Genomic DNA, 20,685 nt, shown 5'->3' on the forward strand with positions numbered 1-20,685 from the left:
CACACACACACACACGCTCATACACTCACTCACACACACACATGCACGCACGCACGCACACGCTTACACACACACACTCTCACTCACTCTCACGGCATGTTGCCTTCCAGAGTTTCTCAGCTACACCAACAGTCCAAAAGTTTTTTGTTTTTTTATTTTACTTTAACTTTTTTTTAAATTATTTTATTTTGCACAAGTTAAAGGCAGTAAAACAAATACTACCATACTATACAAATTCAAATATATATATATATATAATTTTTTATTTTATTTTATTTATTTTTTTTACATCACTCCAATGAAAAAAAGATTTTCATTTAAAGTGAATTTTGCAGCCAAATGTGCTTAATTTTTATGAAACTAGTGATGTCTTAATGATCCCATTTTCTTTTGGATTTTGCATCATGTCCCAGACATATTATTGACAGGTTTCATGAGCTTCATCCCAGAAAGCTCTTATGTATTTAAGAAATATAATTCTAAATTGTACAAAATATAATATCATATTACTTTATTTATATTTTGATGTAAAATATGAGCCAAGGTTAGTTCCTGACAGGTGAGATTCATTCGCCCAGTCTGTCCAGCTCAGCTCTTGTTTTGCTGTGTTATCCATGTGTTCCCAGTGGGAACCGGACCCTGCGCACATGCGGTCCGTCGCTCAGAGTCCATGCGCCGCTGTCATCTGCCGTCTCATGTGACCCGGTGTACGGCTCCTGCGCCGGCCGCAGCGGGAAGCTTCATCTGATATTATGTAACAGTTAATGGCTGTGTTTATTTTAGCCAGCGAGTGTCACAGATGTCACAGCCTCGCTCTTTAACGACGTTCCCACTGACATTCACGGCCCTGATATGCATCCCTGCAGATTACTCAGCAAAACAGCCTTAATATCTCAGGAATACGGCGGTTCAGTACTTTACTTAGACCTAAAAATACATACAGCATTTTCATCTCATTTAAATCGAATTTAAATAAGAAAATAATTTATGAAGTACTGCATAACTGCTATTCCCCGAAAAGTGACGATGCATTTGTTTTGGTTAAAGTATCAACTTTTTCCTTCAGACATTTCTCCTAAAGTTCAGCTAAATGAATCAATAGTCATCCAGTAATCTGTGGATCATCTCAGATCATTGCTTGAGTTCACATTGAGATTTCTGTGCTCAGAAGATTCAAAGTCTGCAATCAGAAGTCAGTTTGAGATCTCTTCTGAAATGCATGTGAGATTACTTGGGTTTTCTACAATAACAATAAGTCATCTTTATGAAGGCAACATCAATTCACACGCTTCACCTTTAAGAGTTTAGGACGTGCATGAAAACGTCACTGTCCTGACAGATGAGCTGCAGCATGGCTCCGTATAACGTTACAACTCTAATCCAGTCGGGATTTGTGTTGGATCACTTCAGTTTGATGTTTATTCCTGTGTAAATCCCACCCACTGAAGTCCCGGTGAACTCTAATGGCAAATCTCTGCTGTTTTACAAATCATATTAGCATTAGATGATCATTTCCAGTTAGAGTATTAAGATCTGTGTTTGCTGAGTTAACCCTCGAGACTGGAGCATTGATATTGATTATGCGTTTTATTTTCTTCCCCCATAAGAGTTCCCCCCCCCCAAATCTCAGTTTGTTTATTTAGGAGAAATGGACATTCATATATGTGGGCCTCTGAGGGTTTTTAAGCACAAAATGTTCAGTTTCCTCTGAACAAGCAGTCCAAATGTGAGTGTGAGTGTTTCATGTCGCATGTTTTTGTTGCATGTGCTCAGTTTCTGGTGTTTAAGGAACATTGATTCTCTGTCAATCACTGAAGCGCAGAGGAAAGCAGCAGTGACGCACAGATGACCACAGTTCATGTTAGAGATCTCACATTCGTTTGATTGATTTGTGTTGGATCACTTCAGTTTGATGTTTATTCCTGTGTAAATCCCACCCACTGAAGTCCCGGTGAACTCTAATGGCAAATCTCTGCTGTTTTACAAATCATATTAACTCTGAGGGTTTTTAAGCACAAAATGTTCAGTTTCCTCTGAACAAGCAGTCCAAATCTGAGTGTGAGTGTTTCATGTCGCATGTTTTTGTTGCATGTGCTCAGTTTCTGGTGTTTAAGGAACATTGATTCTCCGTCAATCACTGAAGCGCAGAGGAAAGCAGCAGTGACGCACAGATGACCACAGTTCATGTTAGAGATCTCACATTCGTTTGATTGATTAGAGAGCCTGTGCTGTTCAATTTACCCGACTCTGAGTCAGAAAATGCACTCTTGTGCTTATGATTTATGATGCAGCAGGAAACCGACCGCAGGAGACTTTTAACTTGGTACAGCATCTTAAAACAAACATGGCATGAAGTGCAGCACAACAGCCAAAGTCTGTCTGTTTGTGAATGTAAACCAGCAATTAAAACCCGATTTGATATTTTCTAAAAAATGTGTGGTTCTTGCTAGATTTTGGGGTGTTATGTGGTCGTTAGGGTGCTGTGGTGGGTTACCAGGTATTATGTGGTCATTAGGGTGTTGTGATGTGGTTGTTAATGTGTTGTGTGGTTGCTAGGGTGTTGTGGGTGGTTGCCATGGTGTTATATGGTTGTTAGGGTGTTGTGAATAGTTGTAATGTGGTTGTTAGGGTGTTGTGGGTGGTTGCCATGGTGTTATATGGTGGTTAGGGTGTTGTGAATAGTTGTAATGTGGTTGTTAGGGTGTTGTGGGTGGTTGCCATGGTGTTATATGGTGGTTAGGGTGTTGTGAATAGTTGTAATGTGGTTGTTAGGGTGTTGTGGGTGGTTGCCAGGGTGTTATGTGGTTGTTAGAGTGTTGTGGTTGGTTGCCAGGGTATTGTAATGTGGTCATTAGGGTGTTGTGGCTGGTTGCCAGGGTGTTATGTGGTTGGTTACCAGAATGTTATGTGGTTGTAAGGGCGTTGTGAATGGTTGCCAGGGTATTGTAATGTGGTCATTAGGGTGTTGTGACTAGTTGCCAGGGTGTTATGTGGTTGGTTACCTAAGTGTTAAGTGTTCGTTAGGGTTCTGTGGGTGGTTGCCAGGGTGTTAAGTGGTTAATAGGGTTATGTGGGTGGTTGCCTGGTTGTTAGGGTGTTGTGGGTGGTTGCCAGGGTGTTTTGGGGGTGATAGGGTATTGTGGGTGGTTGCCAGGGTGTTTTGTGGGTGATAGGGAATTGTGGGTGGTTGCCAGGGTGTTGTGTGGTTGTTAGGGTGTTGTGGGTGGTTGCCAGGGTGTTTTGTGGGCCATAGGATATTGTGGGTGGTTACCAGGGTGTTGTGTGGTTGTTAGGGTGCTGTGGGTGGTTGCCAGGGTGTTTTGTGGTCGATAGGGTATTGTGGGTGGTTGCCAGGGTGTTGTGTGGTTGTTAGGATATTGTGGGTGGTTGCCAGGGTGTTGTGGGCGATAGGGCGTTGTGGGTGGTTGCCAGGGTGTTGTGGGCGATAGGGCGTTGTGGGTGGTTGCCAGGGTGTTGTGGGCGATAGGGCGTTGTGGGTGGTTGCCAGGGTGTTGTGGGCGATAGGGCGTTGTGGGTGGTTGCCAGGGTGTTGTGGGTGGTTGCCAGGGTGTTTTGTGGTCGATAGGGTATTGTGGGTGGTTGCCAGGGTGTTGTGTGGTTGTTAGGATATTGTGGGTGGTTGCCAGGTTGTTGTGGGCGATAGGGTATTGTACGTGGTTGCCAGGGTGTTGTGTGGTCGTTAGGGTATTGTGGGTGGTTTCCAGGGTGTTGTGTGGTTATTAGGGTGTTGTGGGTGGTTGCCAGGGTGTTGTGGGCGATAGGGTGTTGTGGGTGGTTGCCAGGGTGTTGTGTGGTTGTTAGGGTGTTGTAGGTGGTTGCCAGGGTGTTTTGTGGGCTATAGGGTATTGTGGGTGGTTCACATAAAGCACAGTCACTTGTCTCGTGAATATTCAGCGATGTGAATGACAGGCTCCTCCCACCGCAGGGCCATCAGTGTTGGTGTAAATCCTAATATGATCCGTGTGAAGGGCCGCAGGTGTCGGTTCACCTCACTCTGCCAACAAACCCTGGCCGTTGACTTGCTGAACTCAAGATATTAGCTCTTTGCCATTTTTCAGCATGAAATCAAACGTGATCTTATTTACTTGATTATGTTCCAGATCTTAATTCATCAGTGCATGTTACAGAAAACAATTTTGTCTTGATGATATCGATATAATCACCTCTGAAACCATCTTCTTTTTTTTCACCATCCAATTAATTCACTGTGGATAAAGCTGTTTTTCTTCTACAGTCTTTTTCTCGTTGAATATCTCGTTGGATGCTGAAATGCCTGAGTTTTTGAGTTGAACTCTGAGAAGCTGCAAAACAGATCTTCAGCGCCACCTTCTGCTCATTCATAAAAGATACTTTTGCTTCCACAGGTTGGGCCTCATTTATGAAACACAAGTTTAGTTCTGTGTAAATAGTGTTTATATCATTTATTTCCTTAATTCAGATTTGGGGTTTTATGAATGATTTACACAGAAATTTCATAAATGAGGCCCGTTCTGCGTTTATCAAGTGCAACTTGAATTTTATTTACAGGTTCAGTTCAGGTCTCTATGCATTTATTTATTCTTTCATTCATTCATTCATTCTAGTTCTACTTAAGCACTAAAATATTTAATCAGCTAGCACTATAAAATTATTTTTCCAGTTGTCACAACTGACTTCTGTGTCTTTTTAGGGTGAATCTCATCAAAACATGTCAAAGTAATAAAATATATTTTGAATAAAGAAAATAGTTTGTTTTGAGGAAAATTAATATAATGCAATTATTTTTATTAAAATCATAATTTTAATTGCAGTACAACATATACTACCATGATGAGTAAATACATTGCGATTTAAATAGTTAAGAATATATACAATTTAAATAATTAATTAATGATATTCATCGCACTGCTCTTAATTTATGCAGATTTTTATTAAAATTATTGAATTGTTAAATTAAGTATCTATATACTTTTATATAAATTTATTTGCAATATAGCAAGTACTGCCATGCTGAGTAAATGCATTGCAATTTAAATAATAAATAATACATACAATACATAATACATACAATTTAAATTTAAAGGGGTCATATGATGCTGTTTTTAAAGATCATTATTTGGTGTAACAGAATATGTTGACATGCTTTAATGTTCAAAAAACACATAATTTTTCAAATACTGTACATTATTGTAGGTCCTCTATGCCCCGCCTCTCTCAAACGCTTCGTTTTCTACAAAGTCCCTCCTTCCGACAAGCGCAGTCTGCTCTGATTGGCCAGCTGACCCAGTGCATTGTGATTGGCCGAACACCGCAAGCACTCGTCGGAAATGTAACGCTCCTTACCATAATCACCAGCTTCATCTTTCAAAATAAATGTGAAGACAGAGCCCGAAAGGGGAACAAAGTCACGTGACAGACAGTAATGAAGCTGGTATGTGTGCAGCACACAAGCCACGGTTAAGACAGCTTAAAAATATGTTTTTTGGGATTAAGATACAATTTAATGACAATTATACACATTTGACCTCTTAACTATAATATTTATGCTTTGATATTAGTTGTACTGCTCTTAAATTATGCTGATGTAACTTTTAAAAATCATTTTATTCCAGTCATTAAAATCATCACTGAGAATAATAAAGGAAAATTCAAAAGTAAAAATTTAATTTAAATCAGCAGAAATGTAATGGCAGTGCAACAGATACTACCATGATGAATACATAATATAATAAGTTGTCTATTTATTTTCATATATAAATATAAATTTTTCATCAGCTACCGCAAAAAAAATATTTAAAAAAAAAATTATTATTCCCTTTTCCAGTTGTCACATATGACTGAAAAAGTCATGGAAGTTCTTTGACAATCCTGATTCATGAATTACCCACAGCCTCTCCAGATTTTGTTTCCACACACAGAATCTATGACTGATTTTGGTTGTTCTTCGTTGTGTTTATTCAGAGGACGTCCTGGCGAAGGACGCAGGAGAATGTGCAATATGTCTGGAGGAGCTGGTGCAGGGAGACACCATCGCACGCCTGCCCTGCCTCTGCATCTATCACAAAGGGTACAGCTGCTAACATACGTGTGTGTGTGTGTGAGTGAGAGTGTGTGTGAGTCTCTCTTACAGTAGCTCTGCTTCTCTTCCAGCTGTATTGACGAATGGTTTGAAGTGAACCGATCGTGTCCTGAACATCCTTCAGATTAACAGCGCCTCTCTCACCTTTGCACAGGTAACACACGGTAATGCATGTGCATTTAAATCAAAATTGACACTGTTTTAAAATAAAAGTCCTCATGATTGTTTGTGATTCATCAGCACGTTACATAACATGTTATTATAATGTCACAGGTTAAATGCATTGCAGATGCATATTGCATGAGTCATTTTATATCACGGGATTATTATATTTCATGATATTACACTATTTTTGCAACAAAAATGCTATTACACTTTAACATGAAAGGTGCTTCACCTGTTTTTAATTGTATCTTGATAATTATTCTTTAATGAATGTGCAAAAACTAAGTCTCTAGCTGAAACAGTGTCATGTTATTTTACAGCATGCACATATTATTTTACGGCAAGACACTGCAGTTGAATAGGGTAAAAAAAAACAAAAAACGAATAGATATCAGATATCGGATACTTCCCCAGCTGAATGATTGCATTACAAATCAGAAGCATTTTTTGTATTACGAGTTTTCCCGAAATGTTATAGTTAAATATGCAAGCAATGCATTATCTATTTAAACATGCACTATTTTGCATTTATTTCCAGAAGGTAAATCTGAACATTGGATAAAAATTCCAGTTTGATTTTGTTGACAAATTAAAGGGATTTTTCTTTTTATCACTCCATACATAAAAAAAATACTGTCAACAGCCGGAAAACACATTTTCAACATGTTTTTATGAATATGTTGTTTAAAAATCAGGTGAATAATATATGAACAAACCCTTCAGAATATAGAGAGGAATAAAACTGCAAAGTTTGGTGCATGTAAGTGCTGCTGAAGTGGAGAAAGAAACTCATTTTGAGAAAACAGACTTTAAAGATATGAATTGTGATTGAAATCTACAGACGCAAATAGATCAAATGTAATCAAATAAATGTGTATTTTAGATGTCTGAAACAACACATTATGGAAAGCCAAATGGCTCAAAATCTCAAAACTGACCAGTGCATGAAAATCAGTGTTTCTGCCTGTAGAGTCTGGCTTTAAATCATGCTAATGCTCTTTAATCGCTGCGTTGTGTTTCATGTCTCCAGCCTCCTGGTCGTGAGAAGCGCCGCTATGTGAATTCTCTTCCTCCTCAAAGACACTGTGATTTTGGTCTCGGGACGGCCTGATCGCCGAACGCCCCCCTCTTCTCCCTCCCTAGTCGCCATATAAACCCTAGCGTGCCAAAACTCATTCAGGGAAACTCTTTCCACATCACAGTCCAGCTGAAACCCCAGCGGCGGTCGAGAGCTTCTACTTCAGCGCACCATTGTCCAATCAGGATCTAGCAGAAGTTGATTTCATTGGCTGTTTGTTGACGTCTCTGATTGGCCGGACTCAGGGTCAGCTGACTGTGTGGATGATTATCTGACGACCGGGGTCGATTGTTCTCTGTTAAATGGGACTGTGTCTCTCAGTGCCTTAATTTTCAGATCCCAAGAGCCGAAGCGACGGCTGCGTTTGGGATGTTCTTCAGAGGAAGGGCTCGAAGGACTCGGAGAAAGACGCCTGGATGTGACGGGACGTGAGCCCTGATTTGGGTCGGCCCTGAGCCATACTGAGCCATTATTTCTCTCTCTCTCTCTCGCTTCCCGGATGGTGAAATGTCCCGTGCATCTTGAGTCTCGGATCAAGATTCACTGTAGCCTGTCACATGACGTCTGCACCGTCTCAAGATCATTTTTGCAAGTGCATCACGTTTTGTTTGTTTTGAGACAAATCTGGGCCTTAATTCAACACACCGCTGACTTCTGTCTCTGTATGTAGAATGAATATCATCAAAACATGTCAAAATCAGAAGGAAAAAATATGAAATTATATTTTGCATGAAGAAAATTAAGATTAATATAATGCAATTATTTTATTAAAATCTGAATCATTTTAATGGCAGTACAACAAATACTACCATGAGGAATTAATACATTGCAATTTAAACAATAAATAATATACAATTTAAATTATATTCATTGTACTGCTCTTAATTTTATATTATATTATTTATATATTTATATATATATATATATTATAATATGTATATTTAAATTTAAATAAATTAATATAAATTGAATGGATGCACAACAAATTCTATCATGGTGAATAAATACATTACAATTTAAATAATAAATAAGAATTTAGATTTTTCACAATTTTTACTTCTTCAGTATAATTATGCACTGATTTATATTAATTGTACTGCTCTTAAATAAAATCATTATTATCAAAATAATGATTTTAAAAATCATTGTATTCCACTTATAAAAATCATGACTGAGAATAATAAAAGGGGGAAAAAATCCCATTTAATTCAGCATAAATTTAATGGCACTACAAATACTACTGTGATGAATAAATACTTTAGAATTTAAATAATAAATAATCATTTAAATTCCTTTTTTAGGATTTAGATTTTTCACTTTACAACACATATTTTCATGACAGTTATACACATTTTCCCCAAGTATTTATAGTACAAGTATTTATACACCATGATTCATGATATTTTTTGTACTGCTTTTAATTTATACTGATTTTTAAAAAATCATTGTATTCCAGTTCTAAAAGTCATCACTGGGAATAATAAATAATAATAAAAAGAAGACTCAAAAGTTAAGTTTTAAATCAGAATAATTTTAATGGCAGTACAACAATTTAAATAATGTCATTGTCAATACATCACTATTTATTGATATATAATTCGATTTATTGAAAATAAAATAATGTTAATGTCTTAAGGGTCCTATAATAAAATATAATTTTAATTTCTTTAGATTTTGTGATGAAAAATGACATTTATTGACAGGTTTTGTTAAGACTCACCCTTAATGTTTAAAAACATTGTACATGCGTCAAGAGACAAACATATGATATCATATGATCATCCATCAGGCCAAATGAACATATTTCACCTTAAATCAAGGAAATAAAATTTTAGGATTAATAAGATTTGTCACATACTTTCACGACAATTACACACAGTATTTATATATCATTGTAGTATCTGTTGTACTGCTCTTAATTTGTGCTGATTTAAATTTTAAAAATCCAGTAATAAACACTGAAAATAATATAAAACAACAAAGGAAAACTCAAAAGCAAAATGTTCAGATGCATTACAGCAGTGATGCAAAATGTGCCCGATTGTTGTGAAAATAATGTCACGAACCTTAATACTCCTAAAAATACTATCATCTTCATGTAAAACAATTTCTTCTGCTATTTGTGATGAAATGTGATTCAGGCGAATAATTCTCTCGGTGTTTGTTTTATATTCATCAGGTTTATTTCTCTTATGATCTTTGGAATTTTATCACCAGTTTCTCAATCTGTTTAATGTAAATCATAGAGTCAGAACGGCACGTGAGTGAGTGAGTGAGAGAGAGTGAACGAGTGAATGTGAGAGAGTGAACGAGTGAATGTGAGAGAGAGTGCGTGCGTGAGTGAATGTGAGAGTGAGTGAGTGAGTGAGTGAGTGTGTGTGTGATTGATTGATATCATAAACACTCTGGGTCACATTTCAGCTGCTTTTCCCAAGATCCACGTCATAATATTTTGGAGAAAGGTGGCCGTTCTGTAAGGTTTAATGCTTCAGACGGATGCGCTGCTTACTAGTTTTGTAAAGTTACTAATCGTAGATTTGACAAGGGATTTTATTTTTATGGTTAGAGATTTACACTCATTCTTAGTCTTAAGTAAAGCCTTAAGCGGTTGTGTTTATCTGAAGGGTTAGTTTTGGTCAGCTGGTGTTGAATTTGACCTGTGGACTAGTCATGACCCGCTGAAGCTGAATTGGACTTCACAGTATTACCATAGTCGACCCGGCATATCAAAGTGCCATAATAGTTTTAAAATGCTGCTAATCATGTATGTTGATGGAAATGAGAACCGGTTTCAGTGTGAGGCCACGTCAGGTTCATTTCTGCAGGTTTTCTGATCACATATGAGAAGAGGAAACACCACTATTTTTAAAAAGCCTTACCAGATATTAGATCATTTGCTAAACTTCTTTTACGAGATATAATTTGGGTAATTAATAAATCCACGCTGATATTCTTTGACATTTTGCTGCTTTGTGCAAACGTCTGTTTCCAGCAGATCTGAGCCTGATGCATCCGACCGGATCCGTGACTGTCAAGCAAAGCTTTTGATACACACTGTTTGTTTGTTTAATTTGCTACCAAACTCCATCAGGTAACGATCTGTCTGATCTAGCTTCTCATCCTTGCAGCAGTCGAGAGGAACATAACTAGTTGCGCAACTTCCTGAAGAGATGCAAAGGAAGCAAACAGAAGCTTGTATGTGTCGGATCTCATTGTGAAAGGTTAACAGTGGCTACCCGGATGATCATAAGGGTTTTTTAATGATTTTGAGATATTGTGACATTCCATATGTGTAAAAAACTATGTACAGAGATAATGAGATTAAAAAAAAGCTAAATCTTTTGAAGCACAGATCTTTACATACTTGTCTGGATGTCCCTCTGTGTGTGTTTGTGTGTGTGTGTTTGTGTGTAACTCGGTGTGTATGTGTTTTTGTGTATGTGTGTGTGTGAGAGAGAGAGAGAGAGATTTATTTGCAATGTTTTTAATCATCTACTTGACTACAATGACTGAATGCATGCAAGAAATTTCTCAGATTGATAAAAGCACCATTATAAGTGTTCAAGTATCGCTCTTTTCAGAGCAAATACATGAATCTATAAAATGTATTAAAAATCCTGGTAACACTTGAAGCCTATGTATAATGCATTATAAGACAGTCATAATGTGTATTGGAATGCATTAGATCTTTTCATGAATAATTGTAACCAAAGTTAAATATGCATTATAATATTTGCCGATTCCTTGTCATGTTCCTGGGTTGTTTGTTGTGTGTTTTAATGCATTTTACTTTCTAAAGGTGTAACAATGAACAAAGTATTGTACAATTATTCATGAGATCATGCAATGCATTAGAAGGTACATTACATTATATTTTAAAATGCATTCTATAAAAAGTAGGGATGCACCGATACCACTTTTTCCAGAACGAGTCTGATACCGATATTTTCATTTTTGGTACTTGCCGAAACCATACCTGTATTTTCATTGCATTTATAATATTTAAATACACTGGGTAGAGAAACCAAATTATATTTTCTAAAATATAAGTTGTTTTTTATTATCTGAAATGTGCTGCGACTTGTATATTCCAAAGCGACGTCAAGCAAGCCGAACATTTGTGTTGGTGCAGAATGAGAGACAAATAAAGCCCAGCGCATTCACACAGGCTGCGAGTTTCACTTACGCTTTAAATGAAGTTGTATACGTTTGACGTGTAAAATGTTGTTTATAGTGAATGCCCCTATAATTTGTTTGTTTTTAGTCCAAACGATGCATGTGCTAATGGAACGAACAGAAATCAAGATCATGCAACAGTGCGCGCGCTCTTCCTCGCTCGCTTTCTCTCTCCTTGCCGTCCATCAAGTAGCTTTTAGTAACTTGTGCATTCATTTACTTACTTGCTTTTGACATTCCCGGCCGATCTATAAACTTTCCAGTGCTGTCTGTGAGAAAGAGATGTTCACTTGACAAGCTTGCGCATCTGTGCCGCCGCGCACTCAATCCACTATGCTTATTAGCTCGCGCACATCAGCTATACAGGCATGAATGTTTAACATTATATTGATTCCATACATGCATAGATATCCTTAATCTCTAATAACTCCATTCTGTTCTGTTGTCGGTGGTTCTTTGTCTGGATACAGCACTCTTCACACGCCGTGTGCTTTTGGTATTGGAGCATTTTAATGAATACAGGAGTGCAGTATCGGCCCGATATCGGTATTGTATCGGTGCATCCCTATTAAAAAGCCTAAAGTATTCCCAAAGAGTTTCATCTAAGTATGATTGTATAAAACCTGCGTCAGAGTGACCGTAATACACCTGAAAGCCTTGAATGGGTTTTGCCTTCACAGCCAGTGGTGCTTCTGATACTGAAGAAAACCAGTGTCTGGAATGACACCAACTTCCTTTTCTCACAGACTTTTTTTTTTTTTCTCAAATCACGTGTTTTAATGTTTCTTCTCAGTGGAAGCGAAGCCGCTTGTCACCCTCATAGAGTTGTTCTTCTTCTTCAGAAACCCGGCTTCCTTTAATGCTGTGAACGAACCAGAAAATGTGGAAATGTGTGAAACTGGAAGACCTGATCTGCTCACGTAAGGTTAGTTAAGAGGGAAAACTAGGGCTGTGTTCCAAAACCTAGTGAGCTGCCTTGTAAGACACCTTGTTAGTGAGTGATTTGGAACAACTGCATAAGCAGTGATACTCAACTCGATAGATTTCAATTGAGTTAATGTGATGAAATACATTGCACACACCAGTACTGCGTAAAATAGTTAATTTGTGTTGTATTTTACTGAGCCATTCTATCACTACTCTTGTTGACATTTCCACCATCTTTGGTGGAGCTTGTCGCAATGCATTATGAGATTGACTTCATTGCAGAGAGTTATGCAATGCTTTAAAATCTGGCGAAACTGAGGTGTCTTTGAGGGCAGAATAATTTTTAATTACAGCTTTTATGCCATTAAAATGATTGTAGTTCAAAAATCTAGTTTTTGGATCAAATCGCAGATCTTACTTGACTTCCTTCAGTGTAGTGTTGTTAGTCAGGCCTTCAGACATCTCTTTGGCTCCATGAATGGTGAACTCGTTTTCTATTAGCCTATAGAGAGTTGAATGGATTATTCAATCCGTCAGTGCAAAGATATTGTGCATACAGAGCTGAAGTGCATTATTTGGCATATTGTTGATCAAAATATAAATGACATCCTGATCTAATAGTTAATAAATTACCAAGCATTATTAATCTTAATGTATGTTTAGTTGTCTTACAGCACACAGGTGAAGATCTCAGGTATGTTTAACCAATGATTTAAATTGTTTCACACATTTTGTATTTGCAGCAGACATGCATTGAGCTTTCTGAGTGATTTTTGAGTCACCACATAGAATATTGTCCACATATAATAATGTCCATAGGCTACAGTGCATTTTCATTCAATTTTTCTCAAGCAAAGCATGCAAGATGCAGCAAAAAATAGTATTTGCATCATTACATTTGCACTATTTGTTTATGCACAAAGTGAATACTGTAAACTTTTAAATCAGACACCAAAATGAGCATGCGCCATGTGTAAAGCAGATATTACTGTGCATTACTGAAATAATGAGGTATAATCGATCATACATCAGATGCGTCAGAGCAGAGTTGGATCTGAAGGCATCAGCAAAGTCCGACGCTGCATCATCAGAGATTTTGTTCTGTATCAACCTGAAAAATAAGCATATTAAATAAGAATTCATCTGTGAACAATCATTAAATCTTTTTATTTTCACATGCATGAGAAAATATGACATTCAGTCGTACCAGAAGATGTGAAGGCTTTTGTTTTCCTTCAGTGCTTTTGCCAGACTTCTTCCACCGTGAGACGTAATGCCATTGGCAGAGAGACTAAACCGCAATGAAATAATCAATCTCAGATTGCTCGTTCTTTATCTGACAGATGAATTTCTCAGAATGGAGACAGGAGAGTCATTTGATGATGCAAGACTTACCTGAGGTTGGTCAGGTTTGGGTGATTCTTCAGAGCCTCTGCAAATGCATCTGCACCCTCGTCACCGATGGTGTTTCCCCACATTCTGCAAGCAATTAATTTAATTTCACCAAACGTTTACCATAGTTTTGGATCATTTCTGTAAAATTCAGTTTAAAACCCTCAAAACACAGGAATTCCAAAGAAAAATATGCATAAAAAAAGAGCAGGGTGTTTTATGAAATTATGGCGACATAATTTTAAAGCCCGGGTTTAAATTTTCCTGTACATATTCTTACCCTACATCAAAGATAGATTTGCTCTTGTGAATTGCACTGGCAAGGTATTTCCCACCCACACCTGTGATGTTGTTGCAGCCGAGCCTATGGGAAGCACAAGCAAGTGTAAATTAATTATGCATTCTATATATTCTGTAAAAATGTGTACGTTTACAGGTCGTTTTTAAGGTGTGCATCATCTGGAAAGCATTGCAAACTATTTTTAATCCCATCAATAAAACCATGCACGCACCAGAGGAATGTTTTATAAGGTGCAGTCAAATCAAAACACAAATGCTCCAAAACAATGCAATGACAGACCACGAGGATAAAAAGTCCAAATGTTGACCACATGGTCTGTCAGTAAAGTTTTTCAGAGCGATGGATTTTTAATGCCGTATGTGTAAAAACATCTTTAAAATAGCAGATGTGCATGCATACAAAATCATAAATATCCCCAAATCATGCAGCATGTCCTCATATCACAGGGAATGTTATTAGTTAAATATTCTTCCATTATCCAACAACGGGATACCTACTTGACAACCCTCAAGTGTGGACATTCTTCAATGATCTTTGCTACTAGCTTGGCTCCAACATCTGTGATGTAGTTTTTGTAAAGACTGAAAATGCAATGAAAAGAGAGTAGATTGAAGTCTATATAAAACCCAGCAACATAACAAAGATGAACGTATGAACTCACCCCAAGACCTTAATGACTTTGTGTCTGATGAGTTCCTCTGCCAGAACCTCGATACTGCTGTCAGTGAGCTGATTCACGCAAAATCTGAAAAGGTAGGAACTTCAGTTATTGTTCAGTCTGCTGGTAATTCCATTCTAGTTCTAGTTCTTTGGGTAAAGCCAAACCCTGCCTGGCTTTTCTTACCTTACTACTGTCATTTTGCTGAAGGAGGGTCTCAGTTGTTTCACGCCGTAATCGTTGATGTTGTTATTGTCCATGTCGACCCCCAGGTGCTTCCTACGGTGGTGGAGGACAAAGTTCAACGCGCTGCAGTCGGCCGAGTAAATGTTACAGAAGGCGATCTTAATGTAATCCGCCGATATGCCGTTGGCCGTCATCTTTGCAACGTCCTCGCTGTTTGTCTCAAATATGCACCGCAGCATCCACAAGAAATTTGGCATTGCATGCACCTTGTCGCCCTCAATGTCTGTGGATGGATATCGAGGAAGGCCTTTAAGATGCGTTCTCACGCTGTTAGACAGATAAGACTTGAGCATCTTGCGCTTCTGTTTCAATGACGCCGGAGGAACGAGATGCTCCAGGAGTGCCGCATTGGGTTTGGACAAGAGGCCGCATAAGAATAAATTGGTGAACTGGAAGTTGGTTTGGAAAGGGTCTTTATCTCTAGGTCTCGACTTTCCCAAGCAAGGCAAGCAGGAGAGATGCGACGACCTCTTGTATTCGCATTTGGAGAAGAAACTTAGAATAGATTCAGGAGTTATTTTGGAGTCCAGCACCAATGAAAACGCCGCCAAGAAGGCCTGGAGGGTCTCGTGGAGAAACTCGAAGGTCGCAGAGCCTCCGGATCCATCGTAATGAGAAGCAGGCCTCAGAAACCCAAACTGAAGGACTTCATCTTCTAATCCACAGGATGTCACTTCCTCCATACTGAACACAAGTCCTCCCCGTTCGAGACCATGCAAGGCCAGTCGAGCGAAAGCCGCAAGCTTCTGCTCACCAGCTTTAAAGGTCTCCGCTGGACACCTCGTACTCCGTTTTAAAAGACCAGGACGTGCAGTCGAGTGTCCAAGAAAGACCTCGGAAAGAAGCAAGAAGACATTTGTGAGCGTAATGCAAGAATCCGGCAACTCAAAGTTGTCATATACCGAATGAAGATGCTTGAAGCTCTTGAGGATGATCCAACTGAACAACGGGATGGAGCAAAGACCGCAGAGGTGAGGATTGGCGTCTAGTTGATCGGTCACCATTGTCTTGTGTTCCTTCTCTGGGAAATGCAAAGCCGTGTATCTCTTCAGGTGTTCAGGTGAAAATCCCTTCAAATAGACCTTCTTCCAGATCACTCTGCTTTGGACTTCGGTGCCACTTCGTGCAGTCAGAATCTTCCGGGAACCTTTGAGCAATTTTCCACAAAGCAAGTTCATGAGAAGCAAAAGTGGACGGGTCTTTTCCTCCGGGGAAACCGTTTCTGGCACGTTATCCAAATCAAAATCCGTTTGGATTTCATCGTATCCGTCAAAGGTGAAAAGCACCGTCTCTGGGAATCGCAAGATGTAGGTGAAGACCTCGTTGTCGAGGTCGCCGTCTGGATAGCAGTTGTGTTTAAAGATCAGATCCTTCAGCGAGATCTCGTCGGTCTCCTTGAAGGCGCTAAACATCCTGCATCTGAACTTGAAGAAGAACTTGGCGCGAGTCTTTAGCTCTCTTCTGGACCACAGATTCTGCAGCTTCTGAAGAACGATGGATTTGCCCACGCCAGCGTCGCCAGTGATGAAGATGGTCTCGGCCTGCGGGTTGAAGACACCCTGGTCTCCCAGAAGCTCTTCCAGACTCTGCAAGTATCCCAAACTCTCACCTCTGTCGTTCAGGAGCTCCATCTGAGTGTCCGTGTACAGATCCTCCAGCGGCGTCTCCTCGCTCTTCGAGTACGACGTGATGAACTGAGTGTCTCTTCCCAGCTCATATCTGAGCTTCTCACAGTACTTGCTAACTGCAAAGATGCAAAAACATTAGGTGGAACAATGTCATAAATATTCAAGTGTATAAATATAGTGTCCTACAGTATGACATGCCAAAAATCTGACTAAAATCTTTTGTAAAAATTATGAATATTGAGCTGGACTATTCTTTTCATGGTTTTTGTATTTGTAAAATTGTATGTCATTTTAAATGAAAATACTCACTGGGATCTGTGTTGACCACTGGTATGACACTAATAGTGTCTAATGGTATGTACCGAATTTCTTCAAACCAAGGCCGCAGATCAATGTAAGCATCGTATGCTTCATGAAGAACGTGTACGAAATACGCTGAGCACTCCTCTCCTTTACTCTGAACCAGCTCCAGGATTTTGCGTACCTGCGTGTCCAAAAATGAGGTGAGTTGATTAATTGTGAAATATATATTGTGGATTATGTGTGTATATATATAATAAACATTTAATATTTAACATTTCACATTTAACAGAGTGTCTGCTTGTTTTATGAAGGTAAATTTGAGACATTTTAAGACCAAGGAAAGACACACAGAGTTAGCGGCGCTTAAAAGATTGAATATACAACTTTCAACTAATCTCTATTACTTTTGAATTCATTTTACAAAAGATAAAAAAAATACATAAATCTGCCCCTAGAATACGGAAATAACTTTTACTGTAGCTTCTGATCACACTGCAAAAAATGTTGTCTTGTTTTCCAAAGCAAATGTCTGATTTTTTTTAACCAAGATGCATTTACTCGAGAAACATAAAAAACTACAAATATCTGCCAAACGGCCTTCGAGAAATCAACTTAATTAAAAGGGAAAAACCGTGGTTTTCTGACCTCACTGGAAGATACTTGTTCTCGTTATAAGCATAAACTCACTTCACTTTGATCAGTTTCTCAGAAAGCAAAAGTAAATGCATCTTTGATTTAAGGATGATTGGATACTTGTATTGGAAAACAAGATAGAAAATACAGTGGAATATATTCATTTTTAGCAATGCATGCAACATTCAGTGCCATGACTATGAATTTAAGACTTTCTGTTCTGATTTAGGATCTTTTTATGGCCTTAATTTGTGGAAGGAACACTGAGTTATGTTTTTCAGTTACTGTTACAGATGTTACTTCTGTTGCATGGATCAGTGATAATGTTAGTAATCAGTAATAGTTTTCAGACTGGCATATTAATGTACCTTCAAGCATGTCTGAGGTTAGTGCTGTACCTGCTCAGTTTTGGTGCTGCTGCGCTGTATGATCTCGATGTCTTCAGTGCAGATGAAGCCGTTCATCTGGAGGTTGTCCAGCACACACTGCGTGTTCTTCACCTGCTCCACCAGCAGCTCTCGGTGTGAAGTCAGCAGCTTCAGGTGAGGGTCCTCACTCCTGTAAGAGCCCATTCCACAGCAGGACACTGAACCTGGTCAGCTCGAGTAATGATGCATCCAGCCCAGGCTCTTCACAGACGTGCGTCTGAGGCGAGAAATCGGCGTCGATCAAGCGACACTGAGTTTTGCAATTACGATATATTATATTTTAGCAAAGTTTAGCCATTTCAACATGCTCGCGCAAAAGAAAACCGAAAACGAACGCGTCGGAATCTGCGAAGGTTACACTGACTGAGCGAATGTAGCTGGTTCCGCACCTTCCATGTTAACTAGGAAGTGAAACTAAAACATGAAATCTGACCCGGATTAGTGGAAACACCCTGGATATGATCATTTCTGCCGTGCAAAGCTTGTTTGAGTGTGTTGTGTGGCGAGGACTAGGCCTTTCACGATAACAACTTTTTGTCGTGCGATATATTGCACCAGAAATAATTGCGATAAGCCACATTATTGTCATTTTAAACACCATTTATGCCACTGAACATACAATCATAATGTAACAGCATAATAATGCACACTTCCAAATGACAACAAACTTGACATGTTTAAGAATGTTTAGATCATGGAAATGAAGTTTCAAAATATTAGATAACTTGAATAAATAGTAAATAAACATTTTCTAACAAAAGGTGCAAAGTAACAAGTAGAAAAAAAGAAAAATGCACAAAGAACCTGTATGGAGATTTTTCCCTGACCTTCTTTTCTCTGTAAATTAAAGGTGCACACTATTGCTGAGAAACACAATCACTACTCAGCACTCAGATGCCCGAAACAAGATCATATCTGCAGATGAAACGTTGTTTGTAGAAGCATTTTTTTCAATTTGAACTAGCACTAACTACACCACGTTAAGTAACAGAAGCTGCAAAAGACACAGGAGCAAGTGGAATGCACAAAACATGGTGGCATTAATTTTTAAGTACATATAATGGGTGATATATTGCGTCACCAAAAATTATTGAGGTCGTGTACATATATTGCACATAAGTCGATATATTGATTATTGCGACAGGCTTGGCGAGGACAGAGAAATGAAACGATAAAACAATTCAACGAGCCTTCAGTAAGTCAGTCAGTCATGAGCTTTAATGTTAGTTATGCATTTTATGAGGAGCTTATTGGGAATTAAACACAAAACTGGTTACATTTTTACTAAACTTTACTAAATGTCGTTTTTATAACCTTACAAAAATGTACCACGGTATCGTTTCCAATAAGACGCCACATTGTACGTCCAACTAACAGAATCTTGTCCTAATGTTCTTTTAAAACAATTCCCCTGATAGCACACGTACATCACAGACATCTGCAAGAGGTATTTTTTTAGAGTGTTTGCTCATCTGCAATACATCTATAGGACGTTTCCTATCAGATGCCAAATAGACGTTTAGAAGATGTCTTTAAGATGTTTGTGATCTAGAATGCATGTAAAACTGACATCTTAAGAGACTATCAGATGTTTGATGCTTTCCAGATGAAGTGATCGTTAACAGACGTCTTGCAGACGTACGTGTGCTATCTGGGATATGAATTTTAAAAACGTTTGTGAAAGTCGAGTTGTTCCCTTGAAAGATTGTGACCCACACGTACGTCTGCAAGACGTCTGTTAACGATCACTTCATCTGGAAAGCATCAAACATCTGATAGTCTCTTAAGATGTCAGTTTTAGATGCATTCTAAATCACAAACATCTTAAAGACATCTTCTAAACGTCTATTTGGCATCTGATAGGAAACGTCCTATAGATGTATTGCAGATGAGCAAACACTCTAAAAAAATACATCTTGCAGACGTAATGCAGAGGTCTCTGTGATGTATGTGTGCTATTGATAAGTGTTAAGACAAAACATTTATGAAGTAATGTTTATGGAATGCTCTTATTACTTTATTAATATTTGATACATTTTCATAACACTGAGAAAACGTTCTTAGAACAACATTCATTGAACAACGTCTTCATGGTGTTATTTTTACTTGATGAATGTTCTGAGGTCAGCATTCTCGGAACATCCTTGAGATGTTATTCGTACTTTTTACATTCGTACAACATTTTTGTAACATTCTAATCACAAAAAAGGACATTTTAACGTTCTTGGAATATAAAAAAAAACAATAAATATTAAAAACATTAAATATTAAAAAAAAACATTCACATGATGATATATTTTGGGTGATAAAGTTAGTAGAATGTTGTCAGAAACGTTTTTGTAACCTTAAAATAACGTTATAACCACAACAAGAAAACTGGACATTGTAGCATTCTTAGAATACTAAAAAAAAACAAAAAAACATTCAATATTAAAAAATATTTAATATTAAAAACATTAAAAAAAACATTCACATGTTATATTTTAGGTGATAACGTTAGAATGTTGTAAAAAAAAAAAATTTAACATTTAAATAACGTTACAATCCAAAAGCTCATGGACGTAATTGTAATATAAGTCAGACACTGAAGTGAGTTGCTATATTTGTCACTCTTCTGAGGAAGGTTCATTCACTTGTTTGACAGTGAGAGACATTTTGGTCCGATTTTTTT

The 20,685-nt window shown here is 38.1% G+C and overlaps 2 protein-coding genes across 2 annotated transcripts in view; one reads left to right on the forward strand and one right to left on the reverse strand.

Annotated features, from left to right (window-relative positions):
* The window catches only part of LOC107601982 (E3 ubiquitin-protein ligase ZNRF2-like), a 45,637-nt gene extending 37,593 nt beyond the window's left edge, over positions 1 to 8,044 (forward strand). Inside the window, exons 3-5 of the mRNA XM_016294360.1 lie at positions 5,962 to 6,067; positions 6,151 to 6,233; positions 7,275 to 8,044. Of these exons, the coding sequence (XP_016149846.1) occupies positions 5,962 to 6,067; positions 6,151 to 6,208 (164 nt within the window). The 3' untranslated portion in view covers positions 6,209 to 6,233; positions 7,275 to 8,044. The remainder of the gene's footprint in view (positions 1 to 5,961; positions 6,068 to 6,150; positions 6,234 to 7,274) is intronic.
* A 3,267-nt stretch (positions 8,045 to 11,311) lies between these two features.
* Positions 11,312 to 18,492, reverse strand: LOC107601984 (nucleotide-binding oligomerization domain containing 1). The gene is made up of 11 exons (XM_016294361.1): positions 17,985 to 18,492; positions 16,960 to 17,134; positions 14,963 to 16,766; positions 14,780 to 14,863; positions 14,616 to 14,699; positions 14,098 to 14,181; positions 13,821 to 13,904; positions 13,633 to 13,716; positions 13,453 to 13,536; positions 12,844 to 12,927; positions 11,312 to 12,360 (listed from the first exon to the last, which is right to left on the reverse strand). Exons 1-11 carry the CDS (start codon positions 18,156 to 18,158, stop codon positions 12,288 to 12,290), a joined length of 2,814 nt encoding a protein of 937 aa, XP_016149847.1. The 5' UTR covers positions 18,159 to 18,492; the 3' UTR covers positions 11,312 to 12,287.
* Positions 18,493 to 20,685: the final 2,193 nt, after the last annotated feature.

The sequence above is a fragment of the Sinocyclocheilus grahami genome, unplaced genomic scaffold (genome assembly GCF_001515645.1).
Source record: "Sinocyclocheilus grahami isolate Dianchi unplaced genomic scaffold, SAMN03320097.WGS_v1.1 scaffold316.1, whole genome shotgun sequence".
NCBI lineage: Eukaryota > Metazoa > Chordata > Actinopteri > Cypriniformes > Cyprinidae > Sinocyclocheilus > Sinocyclocheilus grahami.